The 27,545-nt window shown below is 42.1% G+C and overlaps 1 protein-coding gene across 1 annotated transcript in view; it reads left to right on the top strand.

Annotated features, from left to right (window-relative positions):
• RAB3C (RAB3C, member RAS oncogene family) overlaps positions 1-27,545 on the top strand; it is a 124,152-nt gene that overhangs the window by 78,994 nt on the left and 17,613 nt on the right. Inside the window, exon 4 of the mRNA XM_054055113.1 lies at positions 25,903-26,027. Within this exon, the coding sequence (XP_053911088.1) occupies positions 25,903-26,027 (125 nt within the window). The remainder of the gene's footprint in view (positions 1-25,902; positions 26,028-27,545) is intronic.

A 27,545-nucleotide genomic window follows, 5' to 3' on the forward strand; every position in this document is an offset into this window, starting at 1 on the left:
GAAACCAGACATCATGGGTTGTATTTCAGCAGAGATTTAAAGGGAGGTAATATTGTGCTGCTTTTTATAAAGGACAGCTTGGGAGAATGTGTGGAGGTTACTATTAGAATAATGAAACATGTTGGCCATCGAGACTGGAGTTATCAGTAAAGCAAAGCTGAGGTTTGGTGGCATCATGAAATATGGGGAACAGTGAGGATTTTTATACAGAAATGTTTCAGCCAGAAGCAGAAATCTAGGATTTCAGAGAAAGAATAGCAGCTTTCTCCTATTTTTTTTTTTTTATTTTGTATATAAAGAAGGAGCCAGATTATATCAAGATTGCCTCAAGGTCAAATACGTGGATGCCTGACATCCTAATATCACACACTATGCAGGAAACCCTCAGGAAGGACTGAAAATGAGAGGCTTGCAGTTCTTTTCACGGCTTGTGGGCAAGCTCAGAAAGAGGGATAGTTTAGTGATTGCTTCCATTTAGTTTATCCATGAGAGGTTAAGCAGAGTGTAGCTTTAACCATTCTGTGACTGTTCTAACTCTTTGACATTCTGAAGATAGACTTGTAAATCCATATTCAGGCAATTGAAAAACCAATTTTCGACACCTGAATTCAAAACTCAGGAGAGTGTGACTCCAAATTCCAGATATCCTTTCTCTGAAAACTTTTGTCATCCATTTTGAAGCATTACAGCACAAAATTCACTGCTAAAAAGCCAAACCAAGCCAAAACCTGCTAGGATGCTGCAGTTAGTATCTGCCAGTAGTTATGTACCCATACTCCAGATTACAAGTTAAAATACTTCTGCTGTCCTCACTCTGATAATTAAAAGTTGTGATGTTTTGCTTTTCCTTTATCCTCTCTAATCGAAAGTGTTAGACATCCTGCTCTTCACAGTGAGTCCTCAGGACCACCTGTACCACCTTACTCCCTGCTGTGGATTTGTGGTCAGCACTAAGACTCTCTTACAATCATAATTAGACTCCAGGCATCTTGATGCTTGAAGACGTACACTTACAGGGCAGGCAACCCTGTCGGTTTTACCATGAATTCCTAAAGATCTAAACATCTGGGGAGACTTCTTGCCATCTTTTAGGGGCAGGATATAGTGCATCGCCCTCAGCTACAGTGGTATAGTGGAAGGTCTCTCTCTTCCCCCAGCCTTCAGCATTTATACCTACATTAGAAAGTGTTACATATTCTTTTAAAAGCCCTGAATAAAGGTGATGGAAAGAGACAGAGAAAGAGATCAATTTTGCATTGCCTACTGTTTCCTTGCATGAGGGTTTTATTATACAAATAATTTATTTGATTGCTAGGTATGCTTAAAGTGGGTGACCAGAAAGCTTTGAACTTCGCTGAAGTACAGAAAGCAAGCTGTTCATTTAATCAGCACATTTAATTCATCCTGTTTTGCATGCTGCGCCACACTGTCATCTTTCCATATAAGGATTCTGTGGTATCTTCCTGCAGCACCCCTGCCTTTCTACTGAAAGCAGCCAAAGATGGCTTTGTGCATGTTGCTTATCTATGCTATAGGCCCAACTCCTTTTCTATGTGCGATGTAGCAACTGCCTCCTTCCCATATATCTCTTCTCTTCAGGTGAGTTTTTATGTCGAAGGGTTTTTTTTTTAACACTGACTGAGATCATGTTTTTAATTTATCTTGCGTTCAAATATTTATTTTTACACTGTCTGACCAAGTCAGAAATGAATCAGCAAACTGAATTTTGATTATATTAAGGTTTTATATCATTTGTAGGTAACTTCTGCCTTCAGACATTTATTTTTGATTAATACTTGTTATTCATCATATTTCTCTTTAAGCAGCCATTGTTTAGAATCCAATGATGTTTTTCTATTGCTATGTAAAAATTGTAGAAAAACCTTCAAGGCAAAACTAAGGAGAGGGAGGAAAGATTTTCTAATTTAGCAATTGTATTATGCTAACAAAAACAGAGCATATTTGTTCTGGACTTTAGTAAGATTAGATTGTTTTTTCTCTCAGATTCATTCATCCATGATATAAAAATATGTAACATGCAATTTAGAAGAAATTAATAGGACCTTTTGTGTCATTTTGGTGGTCTCTATTTTTTATCTGATTTACCTTTTTATTCCAAATTGTTTAAGATCAGCACAGCACTTCAGCCTTCAGAGATTATCTGCTGCAAATGTTAGAAAAGGTGCTTGATTACCCCATAGCATCTGTTCATGCACACCCCACTTGACTTCACTGGACAGGTTTCAGATAACTCATAATGTCTTCCTCAGCAGCGTCCTGTCTTCCATTCTAAGCCCTTCCTATGCCAGAAGTCCAGAGGGTAGATAAAAATTGTTAATAAAATGATTGATATATTCAGTACTGCTGTGAGAAATGGCGAAAAATGATATAGATTTAAAGATATAGATTTAAACCCTGTTGTCCAAAATCTCTTTTCTTACTCTGTATGGAAGACTGAAACTATCATTTTTCAGCTGGTGATCATGGGATTGCCACAGGAAGCACTAGGTCCATGGAATTAACCCTGTTTCTGTGAAAGGTCTCTGCATGCTCACCAGGGACACTGTGGCCCTCAAGAAAAAAGATCAGTTCAGTTGCATTGCAGTTAGTTTTGCTTCCCCTCCCAAACCTCCCACATATGAGCTTCAAATTGACTTTGAATCAATGCATTCCGTTTTATGGACTGTCTTTCTGAGGGGTAGGCATTGTTTGTGACTGAACATAAGCCCTGATTAGACTGAGCCACCTGCTTGAAATTTCTTTTATTGTGTTTAATAGAGTACCATTTACCTTCTTTTTGCTGCTTTATAGGTTCCACAGGCAGTTCCCCGGTCTGCAAGTCCGCAAACCACAGTACAAAAGTTGTCTACTTACAGAATACACCTGTGTCTGTGCGCAGAGCTGTCAGTCAATTCCACGTGTTAGCTAACAATCTGGAGGTGACCTTTTGGGTGTCTTGGCAAATCTTTAAAAGGAAGACCAGTAGTCAGACCACAGTAAAATTTGTGGAGCTAGACACTAGCCACTAAAATTCCTTTTGTGACTCTGACCTGCAGTCCCCAACCCTAAATGAGCCCAGAGCAGCACATATTGCTAAGAAGGCAATGAAAGCTAGCTGGAGTTTCTGAGATATAAATGTTTTGTACCCAGAGATTTCTTGCTGTAGTCCTATCAGATGCAGCCAGAGGATGTATAAATGAAGCCAGGTATGCTGTAATCTCTCATTCAGTGGTGAACAACAGAGGCCTTACTTTCAAATGTTGCTATGCAGAATTTAGCTTTAGTGAAATCCAGGAATTTTCCTAAATGAAGGCAATCATGCCCTCTCTTTGTCGTGGGTCCTGGTGTTTAATACCATCAGGCTTTTCAGATGCATCACTCTTCCCTTTTAGCGTTTCTTAGCTCTGCTGATCGGCATAGGAAAACACACAGTTATCCCCCAAATACACTCACAGTCCAATGTGGCGCCACTCACAGAGAAATGGTTAGATGAGGAATTTTCCCTCTAGTGGACTTTCCAGTAGCATCCAGTTAACTTTCTGAGTTACATCCAGCAGAAGTGACTGAGGCTGTTAGTTGCACTTGGGCTTCTCATTCCCTGCATATGTGAGCAGAGGCATGGCTCTTGCCTTGTTCTCAAGAATTTTAGCTTTCCAAGAAAGTAATGAATGCTGAGATTCTGTATAGCAAATTGAGGTTTAGAAATGTTGGGTAGAATCACTGCATCTTCAGTAGTGATCACTGAGTCAATATAGCTGTACTAAACAGAGGGGAAGAAATGCTAGGTCTGTTTTCATAGAATCATAGAATGACTAGGTTGGAAGGGACCCACTGGGTCATCTGGGTCATCGAGTCCAACCATTCCTAACACTCCCTAAACCGTGCCCCTCAGCACCTTGTCCACCCATCCCTTAAACACGTCCAGGGAAGGTGACTCCACCACCTCCCTGGGCAGCCTCTGCCAGTGCCCAATGACCCTTTCTGTGAAAAATTTTTTCCTGATATCCAGCCTGAACCTCCCCTGGCACAGCTTCAGGCTATTCCTCCTTGTTCTGTCCCCCATCACTTGGGAGAAGAGGCCAGCTCCCTCCTCTCCACAACCTCCTTTCAAGTAGTTGTAGAGAGCAATAAGGTTTCCCCTCAGCCTCCTCTTCTCCAGGCTAAACAACTCCAGCTCTCTCAGCCGCTCCTCATAAGATTTGTTCTCCAGCCCCCTCACCAGCTTTGTTGCTCTTCTCTGGACACGCTCCAGAGCCTCAACATCCTTCTTGTGGTGAGAGGCCCAGACCTGAACACAGTACTCATGGTGCAGTCTCACCAGTGCCGAGTACAGAGGGAGAATAACCACCCTGGACCTACTGGTTACACCAATTCTGATACAAGCCAAGATGCCGTTGGCCTTCTTGGCCACCTGGGCACACTGCTGGCTCATGTTCAGTAGGCTGTCAACCAGCACCCCCACGTCCTTTTCCTCTGCACAGCTCTCCATCCACTCTTCCCCCAGTCTGTAGTACTGCATAGGGTTGTTGTGCCCCAAGTGCAGGACCCGGCATTTGGCCTTGTTGAACCTCATCCCATTGGTCTCAGCCCAACGGTCCATCCTCTTAAGATCCCTTTGCAGAGCCTCCTTACTCTCCAGCAGATCCACACTTCCTCCCAGTTTAGCGTCATCTGCAAACTTGCTAAGGATGCACTCAATGCCTTCATCCAGGTCATTGATAAAGACATTGAACGGGGCTGGAGCCAGTACCGAGGCCTGAGGAACCCCACTTGTGACTGGCCTCCAGCTGGAGTTAACTCCATTTACCACCACTCTCTGGGATCGGCCATCCAACCAGTTTTCAACCCAGGAGACTGTGCGCCTGTCCAGGCCAGAGGCTGACACTTTCTGAAGCAGAATGCTGTGAGAAACTGTGTCAAAGGCTTTACTGAAGTCCAAGAAGACTACATCCACAGCCTTTCCCCCATCCAGTAGTTGAGTCACTTTGTCATAGAAGGCGATCAGGTTAGTTTGGCAAGACCTGCCTTTCATGAACCTGTGTTGACTGGGCCTGATCACCTGGTTCATGCTTCGTGATAGCACTCAAGACCACCTGTTCCATGACTTTCCCGGGCACTGAGGTCAGACTGACAGGCCTGTGGCTCCCTGGATCCTCCCTGCAACCTTTCTTGTAGGTGGGCACAACATTGGTCAGCCTCCAGTCCAGTGGAACTTCCCCAGTCAGCCAGGACTGCTGGAAGATGATGGAAAGGGGTTTGGAAAGGACATCCACCAGCTCCTTTACTACTCTTGGGTGGATCCCATCCGGCCCCATAGACTTGTGGGTGTCTAGCTGGGCAAGCAAGTCTCTAACCACCCCCTCTTGGGTCATGGGAGCCACATTCTGCTCCTCTAACTCCTGGGTTTGTACACAGGGAGAACAAATTCCCTTACTATTAAAGACTGAGGCAAAGAAGGCATCGAGTACCTTAGCCTTGTCTTCATCCCTTGTCACTGTTGTTCCTTCTGCATCCGATAGGGACAGAATATTCTCCCTAGTCCTCCTTTTCTTGTTAATATATTTGTAGAAAGATTTTTTTTCTTATCTTTCACAGACTTAGCCAGTTTGATTTCTAGTTGGGCCTTAGCCCTCCTGATTTTTCCCCTGCACAATCTCACTTCCTCCCTGTAGTCCACCCAAGACGCCCGTCCCTTCTTCCAAAGCTCATATACATTCCTCTTCTTTTTGATATCTCTCAAGATCTCCCTACTCAACCAAGCTGTTTTTTTCCCCCACCGGCTCCTTTTCTGGAACATGGGGATGGTTTGCTCCTGAGCTGCCAGGATTTCATTTTTGAAGAGTGCCCAGCGCTCGTGGGCTCCCTTGTCCTGAAGGACTGTCTCCTATGGGACTTTTGCCAACCAGCCTTCTGAACAGTCCAAAGTCTGCCCTCTGGAAGTTTAATGTGACTGTTTTGCTGATCCCCTTCTTCATTACATCTAGAACTGAAAACGCTATAATCTCATGATCGCTTTGTTCCAGGCGTCCTCCAACTGTCACATCCCCCACAAGGCCTTCTCTGTTCACAAACAGCAGGTCCAGAAGGGCACCCTCCCTTGTTGGCTCACTCACCAGTTGTGTGAGGAAGTTGTCTTCCACGCACTCCAGGAATCTTCTAGACTGTTTCCTTTCTCCTGTATTGTATTGTTTCCAGCAGATATCCAGAAGATTGAAGTCTCCCATGAGGACAAGAGGTAGCGATCTAGAGACTATCCCCAGCTGTTTATAGAAGAGCTTATCAGCTGCTTCTTCTTGGCTGGAAGCAAGAAGAAGTTTTGTGGGAGTTGCACTTGTTCTTATATCTCCTATTAAAAAAAAAAAAAAAAAAAAAAAAAAAAAAGAAAAAAAGAGAGAAAGAGCTTGACTTCTCTTTGAATAAATGTGGTTGCATTTGAATGTGTTTAGTTGCTATTTTATGCTCTTTCTAGACAGAAATAATTAAATAGCTCATGCGGAGCTCATTGCTACAGCATTTAGGATTCTCACAAGGAATCTTTACTGATTATAAGTGATCCACAGAATCGCATTTTCCTTAATTAAGTCAGAAGACTCTCTAACAGTACCTGATCTGTGTTAACTTGCTCCATGGTCAGGATGGTATCCATAGGGTTTCCACATGACAGAGGAGTGCCACATTGGCATTTCTCATGTCCTTAGCCTAGGAAATGTGCCCAGACATCCTCAGAATTCTTGTGTCCACCCATCATGGTTTTTTTCCCACCTGCCCTGATGATGGCTTAGACTGAAACCATACAAAGGAGTATGAGGAGCATAATGCTCTGTCCACACTAGAAATGAAAGAGGAGAGGCTCTCTGCTCCTTCTGAAAAATTGTTCAGATGGTGGAGACTGTAAAGAAAAGGGGGAAAGGAAGCTGGATGGCAGGGGGTGGTACTTCTTGCCCCAGACTGTAACCCTTCCACAGTTCTGCAATATACACACAGGTGTACTTGGCTGTTCTCGTAGCCTACCACAAGATAAGCCCTGTTTTTCCTTCTTGAGTTACAGGTAGTGAACACATGCCTTAGGGGATCAGCCTTGGCTAGAAATGTTTCATAACAAGAAAGCTTTTATAAGTTCATTACCTAAACTATCTACTGAGTGTTATAGCTCTGCAGAGATCTTTCTCTGGTATAAGTCTGCTTGGATGTTTGCTAGTTTATATCTGTGAAGTAGAGGTGTATGGGGAACTTCCACCTGATACTGCTATTCTGTAGACAAATCTTGTAGTCTGTTAGTGAGTTCTGTAACCTTGGAGATCTTGACAACATCCAATGCTGTGGGTGAAACTCCCCAGAATAGATTTAGCTGATACATTGCAGGCATCCATATCCAAATGAAACACATGAGGATCCCTTCAAGTCAATGGCAAGAAAAGACAGACACTTTCTGCTCATTAGTCATCTGATTCTAAAGTAATTGTCTAGAATGGACCAGATGAATTACGTCCATAAAGACCTCTGCCAGCCCATCTATTTCAAAGCTGTGAAGAGCTGTGACTCTAAACCTGTCTATCTCTGCCAAGAGAAATTTCTAATAGGTGTGAGGTTACATAAGCAAAAGTTTTACTGCTTTACTTTGATTTTCTATGGGATTAGAGTTGGCAGTGCATGACAGTTTATTACATTCTAGGGCAAAATAAGTTTTGTTGATACAGTGACATCTACTCTGAAAACACTTCCTGGTAAAGCAGTCATTTCATCTGCTCCATGCTTTATAAAGACCTCCTGCCCAATTCATTCAGTCACACTTACTTGTGTGCAATTTTAGGCTTTCATTTCTGGAACAGTGCATCGGAAGTGTTTAATTTTCCTGATTTTTTAGTACATTACTTCACTCTGGGGATACAGAACAATTTCACTGATGAACTTTTGATTTTGTGGTGCTTGCCCTTATAAGATTTCCATTCAAAGATTATTGTTTATCCAAGCACCTGTTTAATGAACACAGTTACGTCCTCTGAGTGGAGTCTCTTCCCAATGAAGCCAGTGACAAAGTGTTCATAACACGATTCTAACCACTTCTTTTTTATTACCAAAGAGAAGCTGTAACCTTTAAAATATGTTAGCTAACATGGTTTAAACAATATGCTTTAAAGTGCTCACATGCAGAGTGAGATAAACCTTAATTTATGAAAGTTCAGCAGGAGCTTTAGGAGAGGTGAGGCTATATCATATTGAAATGCCGCTGTGTTCTGTTTTCAAAAGTTTGAAAGTTTTAAATCCAGTCTCCAATTTTATTAATAAAAAGTTGTTTTCATGCCTGCGTGTATTGTTGACAGCTTCCACCATACTCAGGATTTCCTTTCAGCTTTGGCTAATGCCTCCCATCATCCTGCAGTGTACTGGTTTGCAGAGTTTGCCATACCACACTAGGCAAGATGTAGACAGCCAAATGTTTTTTCCTGTGGTCTCTGGCTCCTGGCAGCCTTCACAAGATGAATTTTGATCAGTGGTATTGCAAAAACAAAGGCTGACCAGACTAATTAAAAATTTACCTTCAGGGCCTCAAAAAAATTAAAGGTACAATTATATAACTCATACTCATTTGATTATTTCTGATCTGATTGTCAGTTAATGGTGACATTAAGGTAGTTTCCATTTTGCCAGCTCTGTTTCAAGTGTTTGTGAAAATAGATGAAAACTAGGCCACATGTATTGTGACTCAGAATTTCAGACCTCAGATCTCTTGTGCTTGTATGTGTACAGGCACATAGGGAAATGACTTCCAAAGAGGAATTGGAGTGAAGCCACAGTGATGAAATCACATTTTTATGCCCAGGGTTCAAGTATAGCTCTGAATGTTTCTTTTGCACTGCCACTAGGACATAGCAAGATAAGTAACTTTAAAGACAAAATGCTGATAGGATTCATACCAGTTCTGGTATAAAATCTACTGTTACACAAGTAACATATCCTTGATGTTTTAGTAAAACAATGCTGTCTGTCTTATCAACAAGAAATAAAATGACTCACATAGTAGCCCTGACACATGGCTTGCAAGTTGTATGAATCTTTAACAAGGATAGTCCATGATGATTTATCACAGGTGGTTTCAGTGACCAAGTAAGCTTTCTCAGAGATTAAAATTAGGCTTGATTGGTTTAACCCCTTCAATAAAACATGAACAAAGGCATTTCAGAATCCCATTTATGTGCATATAAGATTGAGTTGTTAGTAAGGGCATTTATGCACTATAGAAAATGAGAAAAATAACCCAAAATGATCTAACAAGATCAAATACAAAAGAAGGACTAGCAGAATTCATTTACACTTGAAAAATAGAAGCTGAAACAATAAAAATCCAAACAATAAATCTGAGAAGCAAGAGAATCTTGGAAGGCATTCCTGGTGAAAAAGGCAGAAAGGGATTAATAGCCACAAATATGAACAAATTTTATAATGAGGTATGACAGTAAGATGTCAGGGTCAATCCATAATTCCAGAGAATTGTTTAATATAAAGTTCCCTAAAATATGGATATCTTTTTACCAGAGAGTTGCTACATATATATATGTATCAAATATTAATCTGGATTTGCTATTTAAAGGAGAAAAAGAAAATAAAATAACTCTGTGTGGCCCAGATGAATTATAGCTACAGAACTATCAATGTTGTTACACACTGAAAGAATTTGACTGTGCCTATAAAAACTTTGCTGCTTCTACAATGCCATTGCTGTGCAGGTGCTTAGTGGGGCTGAAGGCAAGAGTCTAACAGATAACCCCAGAAATGCAAGAAAAGGCTCTTTGGCAGAGCAATGAAGTCCAGGATTAATTGAACATTGTTGGTGCAGTAGAGAGGAAAGTATTGCGTACAAAGATGTAGGACAAAAAGGACTTGGTCAGTATCAGTATTACTAGACTAACTATATTTTTATTATTATTATCCAGAGCAAGTCACTGTGAGAGAGAAAAATAACAAATGTGAGGACACGTACATCTGCATCTGTATCTGTTTCCTGATATATATATGAAAATGGCAAGCAAAAAATGTGGTTTTAAGTGACAGCAAATTACTTATTTACTTTGAAGTGTAATATATTCAAGCAGATGCTGTAGTTGCTTTAGTAAATTACTTCAGTACTACTTTACTTCACCGTTATCTTTTTTTCAAATACCAGAGTTAGGATCTGCTGTATTGATTAGGGGCATTACTGAGTGCCAGTGACAATCTGTGCAATCAACATAAATCGGTGATTAACAGCATCGTTTATTTGGAAGCATCTGGAACATCAAACCGTGGGGATAGGCAAAAGATGTGCCAATGTATTTTGCCTTTTATTGTTTCCATGAATATTATTTTCCTCTAAATACTTTTTTCCATCTTCCTTCAAACCCTTATTTTTGATGATTGTGTGGACTGCACATGTGTAATAGTTGCTTTGAAGGATGATAATTTAATGGGAGGTTTCTCAGTGAGAAGAAAATTTAAATGTACAGCTTTCTGTCTGTGTGGTGAGTTGCTAAATGACTTCCCGCAGCATGACACAGCTTGGGGCATTTTACGTGATGTAAAAACTCTTTATTAATGTGTGACATTACTGTGTCCCATTGTGAAAAATGTGCTATATTAGTTGGTCTACTCACTACTAAAACTTGCAGGAGAGGCTTTTGTACCTTTGTGAATAATAATTAAATATTGAAATGTATTTTAAACTATTTTATCATGACACCAAATACAAAGCAGTAAGTTGGCAAATCTTTCTGGCCTTAATGTCTAACACAGTGTTTGTTTTCTCTTCTCCACTGTCTGTGTAAACATCTGTTCAACTTTTGTATTAAAAAAACGTGGAGGAGTGCATGCTACACATCAAAAAAGGAAAGAAATACTTTGACAGAGAATTTACTGTCTTATATTAATTCTGCACATCTGCAGCCAAAGTCAGCCTCACCCAGGAGTAAGTTAGGAGCTTCCATATGAGTACACTGTCCTCTGTGTCCATGACATAGAAGCCTCCAGGGTGTGCAATGTCAGGGTGACTGACATACTGTATGTGGGGACCTTACTCTGCCTAAGGCTGTTCTAGGACTTAATGCTTGCTGTTTAAGTGTGAGCTGCAGTGTGCTGTCTCTGCAGGTACAGGGACACACCTCATCTGGTGGGCTTTTCTTCTAAAGAAATGACCATCAGAGCTCACACATAGGAGGTATTGGGGAGGAGGAACACAAAGTGTGATACTAACTTAGAGCACAGTCTTTTATATATAAATATAAATATAAATATAAATATAAATATAAATATAAATATAAATATGTATAAATGTGTATATATGTATATATATGTGTATATATATTATTATTTTTTATAATGTAAGTGCATAATTGGGCTCCTGCTACACTGATACTGGAATGTAGTTTCAAGGTGTATTTGACAGCTGGGGAAAAAAACAGGATGCAGTCATGATGCCAAAAAAGAATAAATTAAGGACATCTGCAACCTAATTAATACAAATTAAGTATACCCTGCAGGCTTCTGGTCCTTCATTGTAACTCAAACTAGAGGGACATATGTAAGAATTACAGATTTAACTGGAAAGTCTTTTTGCCCACAATATATTCATTTGATATCATATACGGTTGTTGAATGGATTTGCATTTTAATGTCAGAAAGTAATCTTCTGACAACAACAAACACTTGGCACTCCTATTTGAAACAACACATTACAGAAAAGGCACCAAATATAATCATGGACTATTAAGAAAATTATTTCTTTATTGCATTAAAAATGTAACGTAATTCATTAAATAAGTCAGCAGAGCATTCTGCATGGAAGGCATTGCTATGCGTGAGGTAAGAACAGCTTGAAATGGTTGATTATAAAGAAAGAACATTCTGATTGTAGCTATGTGATGCCTACCTCCCGTCTTGCACCCTTAGCAAGTTTGCAATTAACACTAAGCTGGATGGAAGCGTGGATCTGATGCAGGGTAAGGAGGCTCTGCAAAAGGATCTTAAGAGGCTGGACCACTGGGCTGAGACCAATGGCATGAGGTTTAACAAGGCCAAATGCCAGGTCCTGCACTTGGGGCATAACGACCCTGTGCAGTGCTACAGACTAGAAGAAGTCTGGCTAGAAAGCTGCCTGGAGGAGAAGGACCTGGGGGTGTTGGTTGAGAGCCAACTGACCATGAGCCAGCAGTGTGCCCAGGTGGCCAAGAAGGCCAATGGCATCTTGGCTTGTATCAGAAACAGCGTGACCAGCAGGTCCAGGGAGGTTATTCTCCCTCTGTACTCGGCACTGGTGAGACCTCACCTCGAATACTGTGTTCAGTTCTGGGCCCCTCACTACAAGAAGGGTGTTGAGGCTCTGGAGCGTGTCCAGAGAAGAGCAACGAAGCTGGTGAGGGGGTTGGAGAGCAAGTCTTATGAGGAGCGGCTGAGAGAGCTGGGGTTGTTTAGCCTGGAGAAGAGGAGGCTGAGGGGAGACCTTATTGCTCTCTACAACTACCTGAAAGGAGTTTGTGGAGAAGAGGGAGCTGGCCTCTTCTCCCAAGTGATAGGGGACAGGAGAAGGGGGAATGGCCTCAAGCTCCACCAGGAGAGGTTCAGGCTGGACATCAGAAAAAAAATTTTCATGGAAAAGGTCATTGGGCACTGGCAGAGGCTGCCCAGGGAGGTGGTGGAGTCACCTCCCCTGGAAGTGTTTAAGGAACAGGTGGACGAGGTGCCTGAGGGGCATGGTTTAGGGAGTGTTAGGAATTTTGGACTCAATGACCCAGTGGGTCCCTTCCAACCTAGTGATTCTATGAATCTATGATTCTATCTTAGATACCACATAGAATTATGTATTATAATCAATGCCATGTCAGTTCTTATTACACCGTGTTAAATGCAGTTCCAGGGCACTCCCAAGAGGAGACCTTATTGAGCAAGCATATACTTTTGTGTTTGTTTGCTGGCAAAGCTAAATTTATTTTCCTTAAAGTAGACACAGTTCCTACCAGAACATTGAAAATCTGTGATACTGTGGGTAATGTTCATTTTGACTAGCCTTCTGGCTGAAAATGAACCAGAAATCTGTCAGTGTCACAACTGTCATGCAGCTTCTGCATCATCAATTTATCTTCCTCCAAGGGAAAGTTAAACATGTAGCCTTTCATTGCATGGTGTGAACTGTTTGGCTCTGCACAAGGAAGATGAAGCCTGTCAGAAGGAAGTGTTGAGTCATTAGCATTCTGGTTTCTCCAGTGTCATCTTATTTCATGATCATAAGGCATTTTTCAATTCATTTGCTCTTCAATCCTGACAGAAAACATAATGTTTTTTAACTGACGCATCAAATACAGTCAGTCCTGAACAATATTCATATATCCTGGTCTGTTGCAAGAGTAAAGGGATTGGCATATCCCATGCTATTACATCCACTTCTCCCCAGACCCTTTTTCTTTGCTGCTTTGTGATACTAAGGGTGGAAGAAATTTACCTAGTTCCCCTTCTTTGCCCCCTCCATCCATGTTCAATACCCCTGTGTTGCTGGGACATCTTAGTATATTCTCTGTCCTATCTTATAAGCACTTCCAGCCAGCAGGTGCTGGTGTGATTACTAAAAATAATCATCCTAAATTCAGTATATATCATCCATTCTGGATAGAAGTAGAGATACTAAGATGTTCACTAGATTTAAATCCTTGATGAGAAGAATCGAGGTACAATTTCTCCATTCCTATCACAGGTTCGTCTCACTCAGATTTCTATTTTGATCATTATTTTCATTATTGTTTGCTTTTCTTGGTTCTCACTAATTGCTTCAATAATTATAAAGGGGTCTATAAATGCAGGAGGTACAAGAATTTGTATTAGCTATAATCATTGAGCTTTTATGGCCTTCAGCTGGAGCATGCCAGAATGATTAAATAAGCAGCAATAGTTTGAGTTTAGATGATGAAAATATCCACATTTTCCTTACCAGTAAGTGAGGAAAGATCCTGAGCTGTTTCTCAAAGCTGCAAGGGATGACTGTAGTGAGAATAGTGGTGTGAGGTGTGGCCAGGTGGATGATCAGCTCAGCATGGTGGCAGAGTTACAAGAGGAAGTGGAAGGGCTGAGGAGTATCAGGAAGTCTGAGAAAGAGAGGCAGAAACGGGCACAGACATCAGAAAAGAAGCAAGATCAAGGAGGCCCTTTACCCCTTCCCCAGCAGGCTGAAGGCAGTACTTCAAAGGAAAGGAGTGAATAGGGCCAAGTCTGTGTTCCGGGTGGCAGGCAAACACTGCCCTCACCCACTTCACCTTCCCAAGTGCCGCTGTGTGACAGGTATGAGGCTCTGGATGTGGAAGACCACTCAATGGAAGATCAGCATAGCTGTCAATCTACAGAGGTGCCACCAAGGCCAGAAAGGCCTGCTGCCTTTATCAAAACCACCTCTACAAGGAAGAAAAGGCAGGTTATAGTTGTAGGAGACTTCCTTCTGAGTGGAACAGAGGGTCCAATATGCCAGATAGACCTTCCCCTTAGGGAAGACTACTGCCTCCCTAGGGCCCATGTCAAGGGTGTTTCTAGGAAACTTCATGGCCTCATACAGCCGTTGGACTATTACCCATTACTGCTTTTCAATGCAGGAGGTGATGAAGCTGCAACACATAGTCCAAGGGCAATCAGAAGAACTTCGGAGCCCTGGGATGACTAGTAAGGGAATCTGGAGCATGGGTTATTTTCTCCTCTCTCCTTCCAGTTGTGGGCAGCAATACTGGAAGGCACAGATGCACTCTGTCTTTTAATGGATGGCTCCAAGCCTGGTGTCATCACTGCAATTTTGCATCCTTTGACAACAGGGTGGCTTACACAGCATCAGGCTTGCTGGCATCTGATGGGATTAACCTTTCTCAGAGAGAAAGATGATATTTGCTCGGAAGCTTGCAGGGTTCATTAACAGGGCTTTAAATTAGACTTAAATGTGGTGGGTGATAATATCGGACTTGCCTGAGACAAGCAAATTGTAGCATCATAGAATCATTAGGTTGGAAAAGACCTCAGAGATCATCAACTCCAACCATACCTGTCTACTACTAAATTGTGTCCCCAAGCACCTCATCTACCTGCCTCTTATAAACCTCCAGGGATGGTGACTTAACCATCTCTCTTGGGCAGCCTGTTCCAGTGCTTGATAACCCTTTCTGTGAAGAAATTTTTCTTAATGTCCAATCTAAACTTCCCCTGACGCAGCTTAAGGCCATTCCCTCTTGTCCTATTACCTATCACTTGGGAGAAGAGAGCAACACCCCCCTCCCTGCAACCACCTTTTAGGTAGTTGTAGAGAGCAATAAAGTCCCCCCTCAGCCTTCTCTTCTCCAGGTTAAACAACCCCAGTTCCCTCAGCTGCTCCTCACAGGACTTGTTTTCCAGCACCTTCACCACTTTCCTTGCTCTTCTCTGGGCATGCTGGAGGACCTCAATGTCTTTCTTAAGGCAAGGGGCCCAAAACTAAACACAGTACTCAAGATGTGGCCTCACCAGTGCAGAGTACAGGGGGAGAATTACTTCCCTGGTCTTGCTGGCCACACTGTTTTTGGTACAAGCAAAGATGCCATTGGCCTTCTTGGCCACTTGAGCACACTGTTGACTCATGTTCAGTTGGCTGTTGACTAACACCCCCAGATTTTTCTCTTCCAGGCAGCTTTCAAGCCAGTCTTTCCAGCCTGTAGTGGGGGTTTTGTGTCCTAAGTGCAGGACTCTGCACTTGGCCTTGTTAAATCTCATCACATTGGCCTCAGCCCATTGATCCAGCCCGTTCAGATCCCTTTGCAGAGTCTCCCTACCCTCTAACAGATTGACACTTCCTCCCAGTTTAGTGTCATCCACAAACTTATTGAGGGTGCATTCGATCCCCTCGTCCAAGTCATTAATAAATATATTGAACAGGCCTGGACCCAGCACCGAGCCCTGAGGGACACCACTTGTTAGCAGCCTCCAGCTGGAGTTAACTCCATTTACCATGACTCTTTGGACCTGACCGTCAAGGCAGTTTTTAACCCAACAGAGGGTGCACCTGTCCAGGCCAGTGGTAGTCAGATTCTCAAGTAGGATACTGTGAGATACTGTGTCATGGGCTTTACTACAGTCCAGGTACACTACATCCACAGCCTTTCCTTCATCCATCAAGTGAATCACCTTGTCATAGAAGGAAATCAGGTTAGTTTGACAGGACCTGCCTTTCGTAAACCCATGCTAAGTGGGCCTGATCACCCAGTTGTCCTGTTTGTCCTGTATGATAACACTCAATATGACCTGCTCCATGCCCTTCCCTGTCACTGAGGACAAGCCTGTAGTTTCCTGGATCCACCCTCTGGTCCTTCTTGTAAATGGGTGTAACGTCTGTCAGCTTGCATTCAAGTGGAACTTCCCCAGTCAGCCAGGACTGCTGCTAGTTGATGGAAAGGGGTTTGGCAAGCATCTCCGCCAACTCCCTTAATACTATCTCTCAGGTGAATCCCATCCAGCCCCATAGACTTATGAATATCTAATTTGCCTAACAGGTCTCTAACCATTTCCTCTTGGACCAAGGGAGTTTTGTTCTGCTCTTCCTCTCTATCTACTGGCTTGTGAGTTTGAGTATCCAGGGAACATCTTACCTTACTATAAAAGGTAAAGAAGGCATTAAGCACCTCACCCTTATCCTTGTCCTTTGTCACTATTGTTCCCTCTGCATCCAGTAAAGGATGGAGATTTTGCTTGGTCCTTCTTTTGTTATTGATACATTTGTAGAAGGATTTTGTTATCTTTCACTCAATGGGCCAATCTAAGTTCTAACCGGTCTTTAGCGCTTCTGCTTTTCTCTCTACAAGATCTCACTTCATCGTTGTAGCCCTCATGAGTTGCCCAGCCCTTCTTCCAAAGTTTGTATATTTTCCTTTTTTCCCTGATTTCCCTCCAGAGCTCTTTGCTCAGGCAGGCCGGTTTTCTTTCCTGCTGGCTCATTTTCTGGCACACAGGGACAGCCTGCTCTTGTGCCACCAGCAATTGACTGGGCTGTTGATCCCACCATGATCCTAAGGGGAACAGTCTTAATTCCTAAGCAGCTACTCACTGAATCTAACCCTTCTGTGGTGCCATTTGAATTGCTTGGCAGACCAAGGGTCCTTGCCAGTGCACCATTCCTCAGAAACTGCAGTGCCATTCCCAGGCTTTTTTCAATCAGTCCTAGTTATGTGCCCCTCACCCTTCACATCTAGTTTAAAGCTCTATAAATGAGCCATGTTATCTCCTTGGTGAGTGTCCCTTTGCCTCCTGGGGGCAGGTGTACCACTTCCTTCAACAGCAAACCTGGTGATTTGCCCGTCAACCCATGATCAAAGAACCCAAAGTTTTGCTCCTCACACCAGGTTTGGAGCCAGTTATTTATTTCCTTGCACTTCCTCATCTTTCCCTTGCCAGTAGTAGGAATGACAGGGGAGAAAACAGCTTGTGCCGCCAAACCCTTTACCGTACTTCCCAGGGCCCTAAAATCCCTTTTAATTACTCTTAATTTTTTTATTGAGATTTCATTATTACCTAATTGGAAGACCAACAATGGATAATAATCCATGGGCCTGACCAAAGTCAGTAGTTTACTCACTACATCGCTAATCGAGGCCCCAGGAAGGCAGCAAACTTCCCTTTGTAATGGATCCAGTCTGCAGACTGGTCTTTTTGTTCCCTTTAGAACAGAGTCCCCTATGACAATAACCCACCTCTTCTTCTTATCAGAGGTTGTTTTAATGGAAGGCTTGTTGCATCTTAGCGTAGGGAATATTTCTAGGCTGAAGGGATGACATGGCAAGGTTAGAGGGACAGGGTGCTAGTGAGAGCCCTCAGGCTGTTCCTGAGGCACACCAGGTACACCAGAGCATAGATGAAATTGTACAGAGGTGAGCCGGGCACTCCTGAGGTAACAGTAAGCAAGAGGTAAACACCAGTGAAACACCTCAAAAGAATTAAGGGGTGTTCCTATAAGAAGGTGAAAGTGTCAGCAGCCCAGCTGAAGTCCCTCTACACCAATGCACTTAGCATGGACAACAAACAGGAGGAGCTGGAAGCGTTGTACAAGAGGAAAACTATGATATAGCTACTATCACTGAAATATGATGGAGTGACATGCACAACTGGAGTACTGCAATGGATGGCTACAAACTCTTCAGAATAGGTGTAGGCAAGGAAAGAGAGGCAGTGAGGTAACTATATGTTAGGGAGTGTTTATATTGTGTAGAGTTTAATGATGGTGACAATAGGGTTGAGAGTATATAGTTAAGAATCAGAGGGAAGGCCAACAAGGCTGTTACAGACCACCCAAGCTGGATGAAGAGGCAGAATTATGCTATAAGCAGCAGGGAGAAGCCACACAATCACTAAGCCTTGTCCTCATGGTGGACTGCAATCTACCAGATGTCTGCTAGAAATACAATGCAGTGTAAAAGAAACAGTCTAGGAAGTTTCTGAATTGTTTAGAGAATAACTTCCTGACGCAGCTTTTGGGTGAGCCTACCAGGGAAAGTACCCCACTGGACTTGGTTTTTATTAACAGAGAAAGACTTTGTGGGTGATGTTGTTGGAGGCTGCCTTGGGCACAGTGATCACAAAATGATAGGAGTCTTGATTCTTGGAGAAGGGGGTCAGCAGAACTACCACTTTGGACCTTCAAAGGGCAGACTTTGGCCTGTTTGGGGGACTGATTGGCAGAGTGCCCTGGGAAGCAGCCCTGAAGGACAGGAAGCCTGGGCATTCTTCAAGGAAGAAGTCTTAAGGGCACAAGAGTAGGCTGTCCCCATGTGCTGGAATAAAACATGTCAGAGAAGAAACCAAGACTGACTGAACAGAGAGCTCTGACTGGAACTCAGGAAAAAAAAAAAAAAGTAGGATTTGGTTTGGGCCTTTGGAATAAGGAGGGCTACAAAGACATTGTGAGGTTACTCAGGGAGCCACAGGCCTGTCAGTCTCACCTCAGTGCCCGGGAAAGTCATGGAACAGGTGGTCTTGAGTGCTATCACGAAGCATGAACCAGGTGATCAGGCCCAGTCAACACAGGTTCATGAAAGGCAGGTCTTGCCAAACTAACCTGATCGCCTTCTATGACAAAGTGACTCAACTACTGGATTGGGGAAAGGCTGTGGATGTGGTCTTCTTGGACTTCAGTAAAGCCTTTGACACAGTTTCTCACAGCATTCTGCTTCAGAAACTGTCAGCCTCTGGCCTGGACAGGCGCACACTCCTGGGTTGAAAACTGGTTGGATGGCCGGGCCGAGAGAGTGGTGGTCAATGGAGTTAACTCCAGCTGGAGGCCAGTTACAAGTGGGGTTCCTCAGGGCTCGGTACTGGGTCCAGCCCCGTTCAATGTCTTTATCAATGACCTGGATGAAGGCATTGAGTGCACCCTCAGCAAGTTTGCAGATGACACTAAGCTGGGTGGAAGCGTGGATCTGCTGGAGGGTGGGGAGGCTCTGCAAAAGGATCGGAACAGACTGGACCGCTGGGCCAAGACCAATGGGATGAGGTTTAACAAGGCCAAATGCCGGGTCCTGCCCTTGGGGCACAACAACCCTATGCAGCGCTACAGACTGGGGGAAGAATGGCTGGAGAGCTGCACGGAAGAGAAGGACCTGGGGGTGTTGGTTGACAGCCGACTGACCATGAGCCAGCAGTGTGCCCAGGTGGCCAAGAAGGCCAACGGCATCTTGGCTTGTATCAGAAATGGGGTCACCAGCAGGTCCAGGGAGGTTATTCTCCCTCTGTACTTGACACTGGTGAGACCGCACCTCAAATACTGTGTTCAGGTCTGGGCCCCTCACCACAAGAAGGATGTTGAGGCTCTGGAGCGTGTCCAGAGAAGAGCAACGAAGCTGGTGAAGGGGCTGGAGAACAAGTCTTACAAGGAGCGGCTGAGAGAGCTGGGGTTGTTTAGCCTGGAGAAGAGGAGGCTGAGGAGAGACCTTATTACTCTCTACAACTACCTGAAAGGAGGTTGTGGAGAGGAGGGAACTGGCCTCTTCTCCCAAGTGACAGGGGACCGGACAAGGGGGAATGGCCTGAAGCTGTGCCAGGGGAGGTTCAGGCTGGATATCAGAAAGAAATTCTTCACAGAAGGAGTCATCGAGCACTGGAACAGGCTGCCCAGGGAGGTGGTGGAGTCACCTTCTCTGGAGGTGTTTAAGGAACGGGTTGATGATGTGCTTAGGGACTTGGTTTAAGGGAGTGTTAGGAATGGTTGGACTCGATGATCCAGTGGGTCCTTTCCAACCGGGTGATTCTATGATTCCTGCTCAGCAGTATCCAGACATTTGGTAGACTCAATTGAAAATAAAGGGAGCAAGCTCAGCTGGGGCTACTGAACGCTTTTAGACACACCTCCAAACTCATAGTTGTTTCTCTGACGCTCCCCTTAACCAGACACATAAATGAACTGACAAAGTTTTAGAACTGATAACCTGGACTCTATCCCAGGTCCCATCACTAAGCTGAACTCCTCGATAGTTCAGCTAATTGGCTTTGAAAGCACTGCTGGAGACAAAGATGGGAAAATTTTAAGGGTGAACTCAACATAATAGTAATTTGAAAAAATTAGAAGGTTTTGGTAGAGGTTTTGTTCGTATTGTTTTGAATTGGGTTTTTGTTTGGAATTGGGGTTTGGGGTTTTGGTTTTTTTTTCTTTGCTTTTTTATGTGTTTTTCTGGCAGGATAATGTGCTCCAGTTAATTACATACTCCGTTCTGAAACAAGAACACCAGAAGTACGACACATTCCCTGAACTTACTGGAATAAACATTATACATGGCGCTCCCCAAAACATTTTCATTACGGTGCTTCTCTGCTGTCAATGCATGTGACTTACTGTATAATTCATCTAAAAAGTCTACAGAAACCAGCCCCTCCAGGATGGCAGGCTTCCTTGGAGGGCTGTAGGTACAAACAGTGGTGCCTAGATTGCAGCTATCTCTGTCCTTGCTGTCTATGTGTGAGAATATACTAGACTATTCCAAGTTATATATAGAAGTTTGTAAAAAGTGATCCTCTGGAGATATGTTCAGAGTGAACCCTGACATTTGCAAATCACTGGGTGGAACCTTTAATATGTGAGCACAACAAGCTGCAGATTATTCTTCTGTAGCTGTTTCTCCAGGTTACAATGCAGTGTGACCCCTATGTAGCCAAGTGAGAACTCTTAGAGGAAAATATTACACTGAATCTGAAAGCATAAAAGAGGCAAGGCTGCTGTAGCTCCATGCCCCAAGTCCAAGCAGTAGTGAGGCTGAAGGTGTATTCCCAGCAGGCATGTGCATGAACACACGTGTGTACCACATGTAAATCAGCCACACAGATCACAGACAGACACACAGTGTTCTCACAAACAGAAACACAAACACCAACAACCTCATTCTTCTCTCCAGTAGAGCAGTATGGTTGTCCTGAACATGTGTCTGTGTAGACGTACATACAGCGTAGGTCCCTCCATCAACTGGACTCATATACTCAGTCATAGAATCATAGAAACATAGAATAGTTTGGGTTGGAAGACACCTTAAAGATTATCTAGTTCCACCCCCCTGCCGTGGGCAGGGACACCTCCCACTAGATCAGGCTGCCCAAGGCCACATCCAGCCTGGCCTTGAACACCTCCAGAGATGGGGCATCCACAACTTCCCTTGGCAACCTGTTCCATTGTCTCACCACTCTCATGGTGAAGAAATTCTTAGAAATTCTTCCTAACGTCCAGTCTAAATCTGCCCTTCTACAGTTTATACCCATTCCCCCTCATCCTATCATCACAAGCCTTTATGAATAGTCCCTTTCCTGGACATACAAGTCTCCAATGTTGACTGATGGTGATGCATTTCATACTTGGACAGTGGGGCAGAGGCTCTCCTGGGACAGCCCTAGGAATGTGGTGTCCTCTCATTTGGGTTCTCTTTTGTATTTTCAGAGGTGCAGTCACACTGCTGCATGAAGGTTAGCCTTCTGCTTCTTTGAAGGTTTTAGTCTTTCATGGTTGGTTTCGGTCTTACTGCTAGAACCAATTCTTTATTTAACTGATTCTTTTATAGACCTCATGCAGAGTATTAGCTAAGAACAGATGTAGCCTTTTAAGATTGTACCTGATCTTTTCCCAAAGATAATGTGCTGCAACATAGACCTTTTACCTACTACTTCCTCTCTGCCATGAAGGTGCATTTCACTATGCTTATTTATAACCAGAACTGACATTTAATATTTTTAGAAGACTTGGAGGAGGTAGTGCCTGATAGTTGTGTCTTTGGTCTTTGTAATGCTGTGTTCACCATTTGAAGTGTTGTAATTTTCACTTAGAAACCTGTGTGCTTATGCAAGATGATGTAACAGTGCATAGCTTTGCCTAAGCAACACTGTTTTTATTCTCTCCTTCAGTAAATGACAGTGTTAGAAGTGGCAGCTGTACAAAACCTCATATACACTATTGAACTAAAAAGCAATATTTTCAAAAGATTATTTTGTAACTAGCAAGTATTGCCAGGCATTTTCTAGGAGCAGAACTAGGTAGTACAGTAGCACTGAAGCAATGTGTATTTGGACAGACATCAGTGTGAACTACTTAACTTTGTCTTTCCTGTAGGTTTCATTTCAAACAAAATAGGATTTTTGTGTTCAAAACACAATACTCTGTTTTGAACATTTTTTTTCACAGTGTTTCATTCCATCAAACAAAGAATAAAAAGTTTCTCTATTACCTTTGATAATCTTCTGTCATAATAGTCCAATACTCTTTTGGAGTTTTATTGGCGTAACTTTACAGTACTTTAAACCAGTACTGGAAAATACAGCACTGTTTAAACATAAGCAAATAGCATTGCTTTAATTAGCGTTCAACGAATGCTCTATTCTGACAAAGAATATGGCAGAATTGCAGTACAGGGAGAACAAGTCTTGCGTTGATCACTGAAAGTAATGGAACATTGATCTCCTGCATTAATCTGCCCCTCTGGTGTCTACACATTATAAAAATCCGAGCATTTTGCAGATTGCCTGCCTAGCATACGATTAGAATGTGAAAGATTTATAGTGTAAATTACTATTGACATATACTCAGTTACTGAAACTTAACAAGAATTGCTATGTTCAGCTTACTACAAACATCAGCTTTGCCTTTTCAGGTCTTCAGGCTTCCTGAAGCTAAAGCTCTTCACAAGGACAATGGTTTGTTTTGGATTAATCAGAAGGCTTGGTCATTTGAAAGGTCATGCATGCAAGGAACAGTAAAATGACTTTTTTACATGACCTGTGTGTTGGCTTTGTGGAGAACTGTGAGAATCAAAATCTGTAGAAGCCATGAGGGAAATGTATGTGTAAAAGAAATCACAACAGTGATAAGCCTATTATATTCTTTGAATCCAAGCTCTTACTGGTGTGAGGTCGGGTGGGGATATATTTGACTGATTTGCACAGTCAGTTGCATTTTTGCACTCAAGGCTTTTGCAAAACATGAGCCTTTGAATTGTTATTGAGGACAAGATTTCTTCTTTTGATGCTTAAATAATTCTTTATAACTAGAAGATGAGATAAGCAAACCAGATAAAAAGTCTAAGAATGGAATAAGCCACTTTGGTAATGAGAAGCATTTGAATGCACAAGTTTGTAGTTCATGGAATAAAAAGTCGAATCTGGCTGCAGCAAAATGAAGGAGATTACATTCTTTAAGAAAAGAAACTCATATAAGGCTCTGAAGCTTAAGTCTGCAAAACAAAACTGAATTAATTCCTTCTGCACTATGTGACAATATTTCTCCAGGTTCTATTTCTTCATTGATCGATTTCTTATAGTTCATCTTTGACGACTACACAAGTAATTCTTTCTGAATAGCTTAGTATTTTTACTCTATATTTTGCCTTTGAAACGTCTTCAATTCCCTGCTGACATAAGGGGAACAAATTGACCCCCAACTCGTAACTGTTTAAAGCTAAGCTTTTTTTAGAGTCTTTAATGTGCTAACATCCTCTGACATTTGAGATACTAGTATTTGCTAAGTTGCTATGGTAACAAAAGTAGTTCTGGTTGAAAATAATAATAATTCTATTTTGCTTAACCACAAATTCCAGAAGAACTCAGCATGGTTCCAAAAGAACATTTCTGCCAAAATGAATGCACAGTGCCCTTTTTGCTGAGAAATTATATCTTTAGTAAAATGTAGGGATGGTCACAGTACCTTATTAGTGCCTATTCAAATTACTATAAAACAGATTTGAAATAGCACAGTGTTCACTTCTTAAAGGAAAGATCAGAGCAGGCCTAAGGGAACGATCTGTAGCACAAAATGTGTGGGGCTTGCTTCAGTTTCTTTTTGGTCATTCTGATGAATTAAAACAACCCTAAAGGCAGTGTGATTCTTACCCTTATATTGCTCTGCCTGGCACAGCAATCCCATCACACATAGCTTAAAGGTGTGTGGCTTATGCGGAAGGGTCTGGGCCTGTGGCAATGGCATTGGACTCAGAGCTACAAAGATAGCTTTTGCCATGTCCATCCCTCTGGTCTTGCAACAATCAAAGCCAGCTGGGGAGGTTTGGTCCATTTTCTGTCTTTCACTAGAAGCAGTTGTTGGACTACATAATGGCCTTTTTTTTGCACCTGAATCATTTTGCAGACAGGGATCTAAATATGTAGAGATAACAATTGTGTTACAAGAAGAGGTCACTAGTGAACTTGGCATCCACACAGATCAGTTTCTAAAACATTTAGGTGACAGATTTTTGAAGCTATTTCTCTTTTCTCATAGAGACTTAGGGCCCTCATGCACTGCAGGTTTCCCTTCCAGGTGCCTTCTCCTTCTCCTAAATGTGTAGTTAAGGAGATTAGTTCCTATTCCAGTGCAATTTTCTTAAGCACCATGTGTGGTCCAAGGAGAGAAAGAGAGAGAGATGCTCTACTTCTTTATGTCTCTCCATTGATTATATGGGTGCAGAAGACATATTAATATTCTACCAAGCACTTGACTTAGAGCCTAAAACGAGACAGTCACAAAGCCAAGGCAAGGAGTAAGTGCTTAGAGTAGGCTTGCTGCACCCTGTGTTGCCTTCAAAGGCAGGTACTGCTCTCAGTTAGGAGGTGGTAGCCAGCAGCATCACTCCTGGCTAACCCTGGAGGAGGTCTGAGTATCATCAAAGTGTGACAGTCAACAACTGAGGAGTTCGACAAGCAGGCTTCTAAGTTGCCTGTTAACTGCATTGCACTCAAATTGAAGAAGAGAGCTTTGTAGGGTAATCTATTTCACCATCAGCACTCAAAGTCCCATGATGTTAGAAGGCCTCAAATACTCCAGTTCAGCTGTAGTCATGGTTAGGGCTTGTATAATTTAAATGGAAGGTAAACTAAAGTTCAAGCTCAGCCCCTACCCATGGTTTGATGCACAGTGCAAATGTTCTGTTTTCCTGCTAGGTCAAAGACCTATAGTGAATATGCTGCAGAGAAACAAGAGAAGGAAGACAGAAAGTCTTTGAAGTTTTGCAGATAAATTTAGACTTTGATCTTAAAAAGTGAAAGAAAAGAAATATATAACCTGTTGATCTTGTTTTAAAGATCTGGTTTTATTTCATGAGGTTTTCATTAAAAGGTGAAAATATATTTTCTTAATTGTGTGGAAGAAAGTGTTGCCATTTCTTTCTAAAAATATAGGAAGAATGTGGATGGAAGGAGAAAATAGTAAAAGACTGTCTTGTTTTAACAAGCAGAAGTAAAACCTGTGTTGATGTTATTCCTGTAATAATAATTTCTGACAGATAACCCTTAGTTTATTTGAAATTTTAAACTGAATTATGTTACCCTAGATGTCAAAATAAGTATTGTCATTTTTTGTCTTGCTACAGTTCTGCTTGAAATTGATTTGCGGAGAATTTGCTTTGACTTCTCTCTCTCTGTCTCTCTTTTAAGGTCAACTCAAATCAAAACATACTCTTGGGATAATGCCCAGGTTATTTTGGTCGGTAACAAATGTGACATGGAGGATGAACGGGTAATCTTCACTGAAAGAGGCAAAAGTTTAGCAGAGCAACTTGGTAAGAAATGACAAAAGCTTTATGATTGCTTGTGAGAATGCACAAAGTAGTGTCATTTTTTGCTACAGTACTTAGAATGAAATGTTTGTAATACGCTCACTGTAAAGGAGTAGTCATGCACTGCGTCCCTTTTGTTTCTGCAGGCTGAGGTCTAAACTGTGTTTGTTGATATCACTGATACTGTAACATCATTAGAACAGACATGTGTCCAGGGATGACCGTAGGCATAGCTGTGACATGTCTGTCATCTGAAAGTGTCCAGAAGACCAGTGCTGGCTTGGAGGCTGACAAAGACTAAAGACTGATCTGATAAAACATTCCTAATGCTGTTCCTTTGAAAGGAAGTATATTACGGCCTTTGTGGTAAGCAGCAAGATTAGGTGTGTCTGTATATCTACAACATGTTTAGGTAGTTATAGCTATAGGCAGATATGGCCTAGCCAAGGAAAGATTAAGAGAACAAACATCAACAAACCAAGAAGGAGAGGAGAGATTGAAGAAATACCTTGCTCAAAATGTGAACTAAGCATTTTTGCAAGTTGAGAACATTTGGGTTATGATTTCCAATACCAATAATCCAAAACAGAAATACACCATTATCCAGGTCCCTCTACTAATAGTTCAACTACTGCACTTCTACACAGATGTAAGTAACAAGAACCTCTGTTTCATAAAATTACAGAGCATGAACATACCTATTCTTCCCATTTCTGCCCAATGGTGACATCTTTTCATCCATAATGTGGTTTTGAAGTAACACTGGCCAAACTGTAATGGAAAATCTCCAGAGCATTATCATAATACTACTACCAAACTTGGTTTTTGCTTCAGGTGTGCTGATCTCTGCAGAGCATGCTCAGCAGGCATGCAAATCAAACCCTAGCATTTTTGGAGGTCAGTTTCTATGCTGTACTGGGCATGGGTGGTTTTTTATTTTTAAAAGGTAAAGGCTTAGTCTTGTGAACACGTAGTCAACTAAAATCTCCTCCTTACCATGCATAGATAGTTGCTTATTTAGAGTAACTACATGGGAAACAGAGATGATGGCATTTCACAGTATGCCACCTATGCTGGATTTAGTCCCATGCTGTTGCTTCTTAACTTATGTATATTCATAGCTCACTGACTTTATTATTTTTTTTAATAATTTTTCCAATTTTACAGTTGCTTATCCTGGTGAATAATCTCATCAGAATAGCATATCTTCATATCGTATCTGTCTAAATAAGCACTACAGGTATGTAAAAGCACTCCATGAAAGTACATTTTAAAAAATGGCCACAAATTAGTCCTGGAAAGGTGACAGAAAAAATTTAACAGTAGAAGAATTTCCAATATCTGTGAAGAACTGAATTTCTAAAACTGTTAGCAACAAACCAAAAACGGTTTGAGGTACCCCTGTAGCTCTTTAAGAGAGGATATTTTTCTTTGCAGAAATACTTGTCGCGTTACATATGTATTCCTATAATCCATTTTCCCCTCTATAATCATTGCTCATATTTATTCATTTTAATAGGA

This window comes from Cuculus canorus, chromosome Z (assembly GCF_017976375.1).
Source record: "Cuculus canorus isolate bCucCan1 chromosome Z, bCucCan1.pri, whole genome shotgun sequence".
Taxonomy (NCBI): Eukaryota; Metazoa; Chordata; class Aves; order Cuculiformes; family Cuculidae; genus Cuculus; species Cuculus canorus.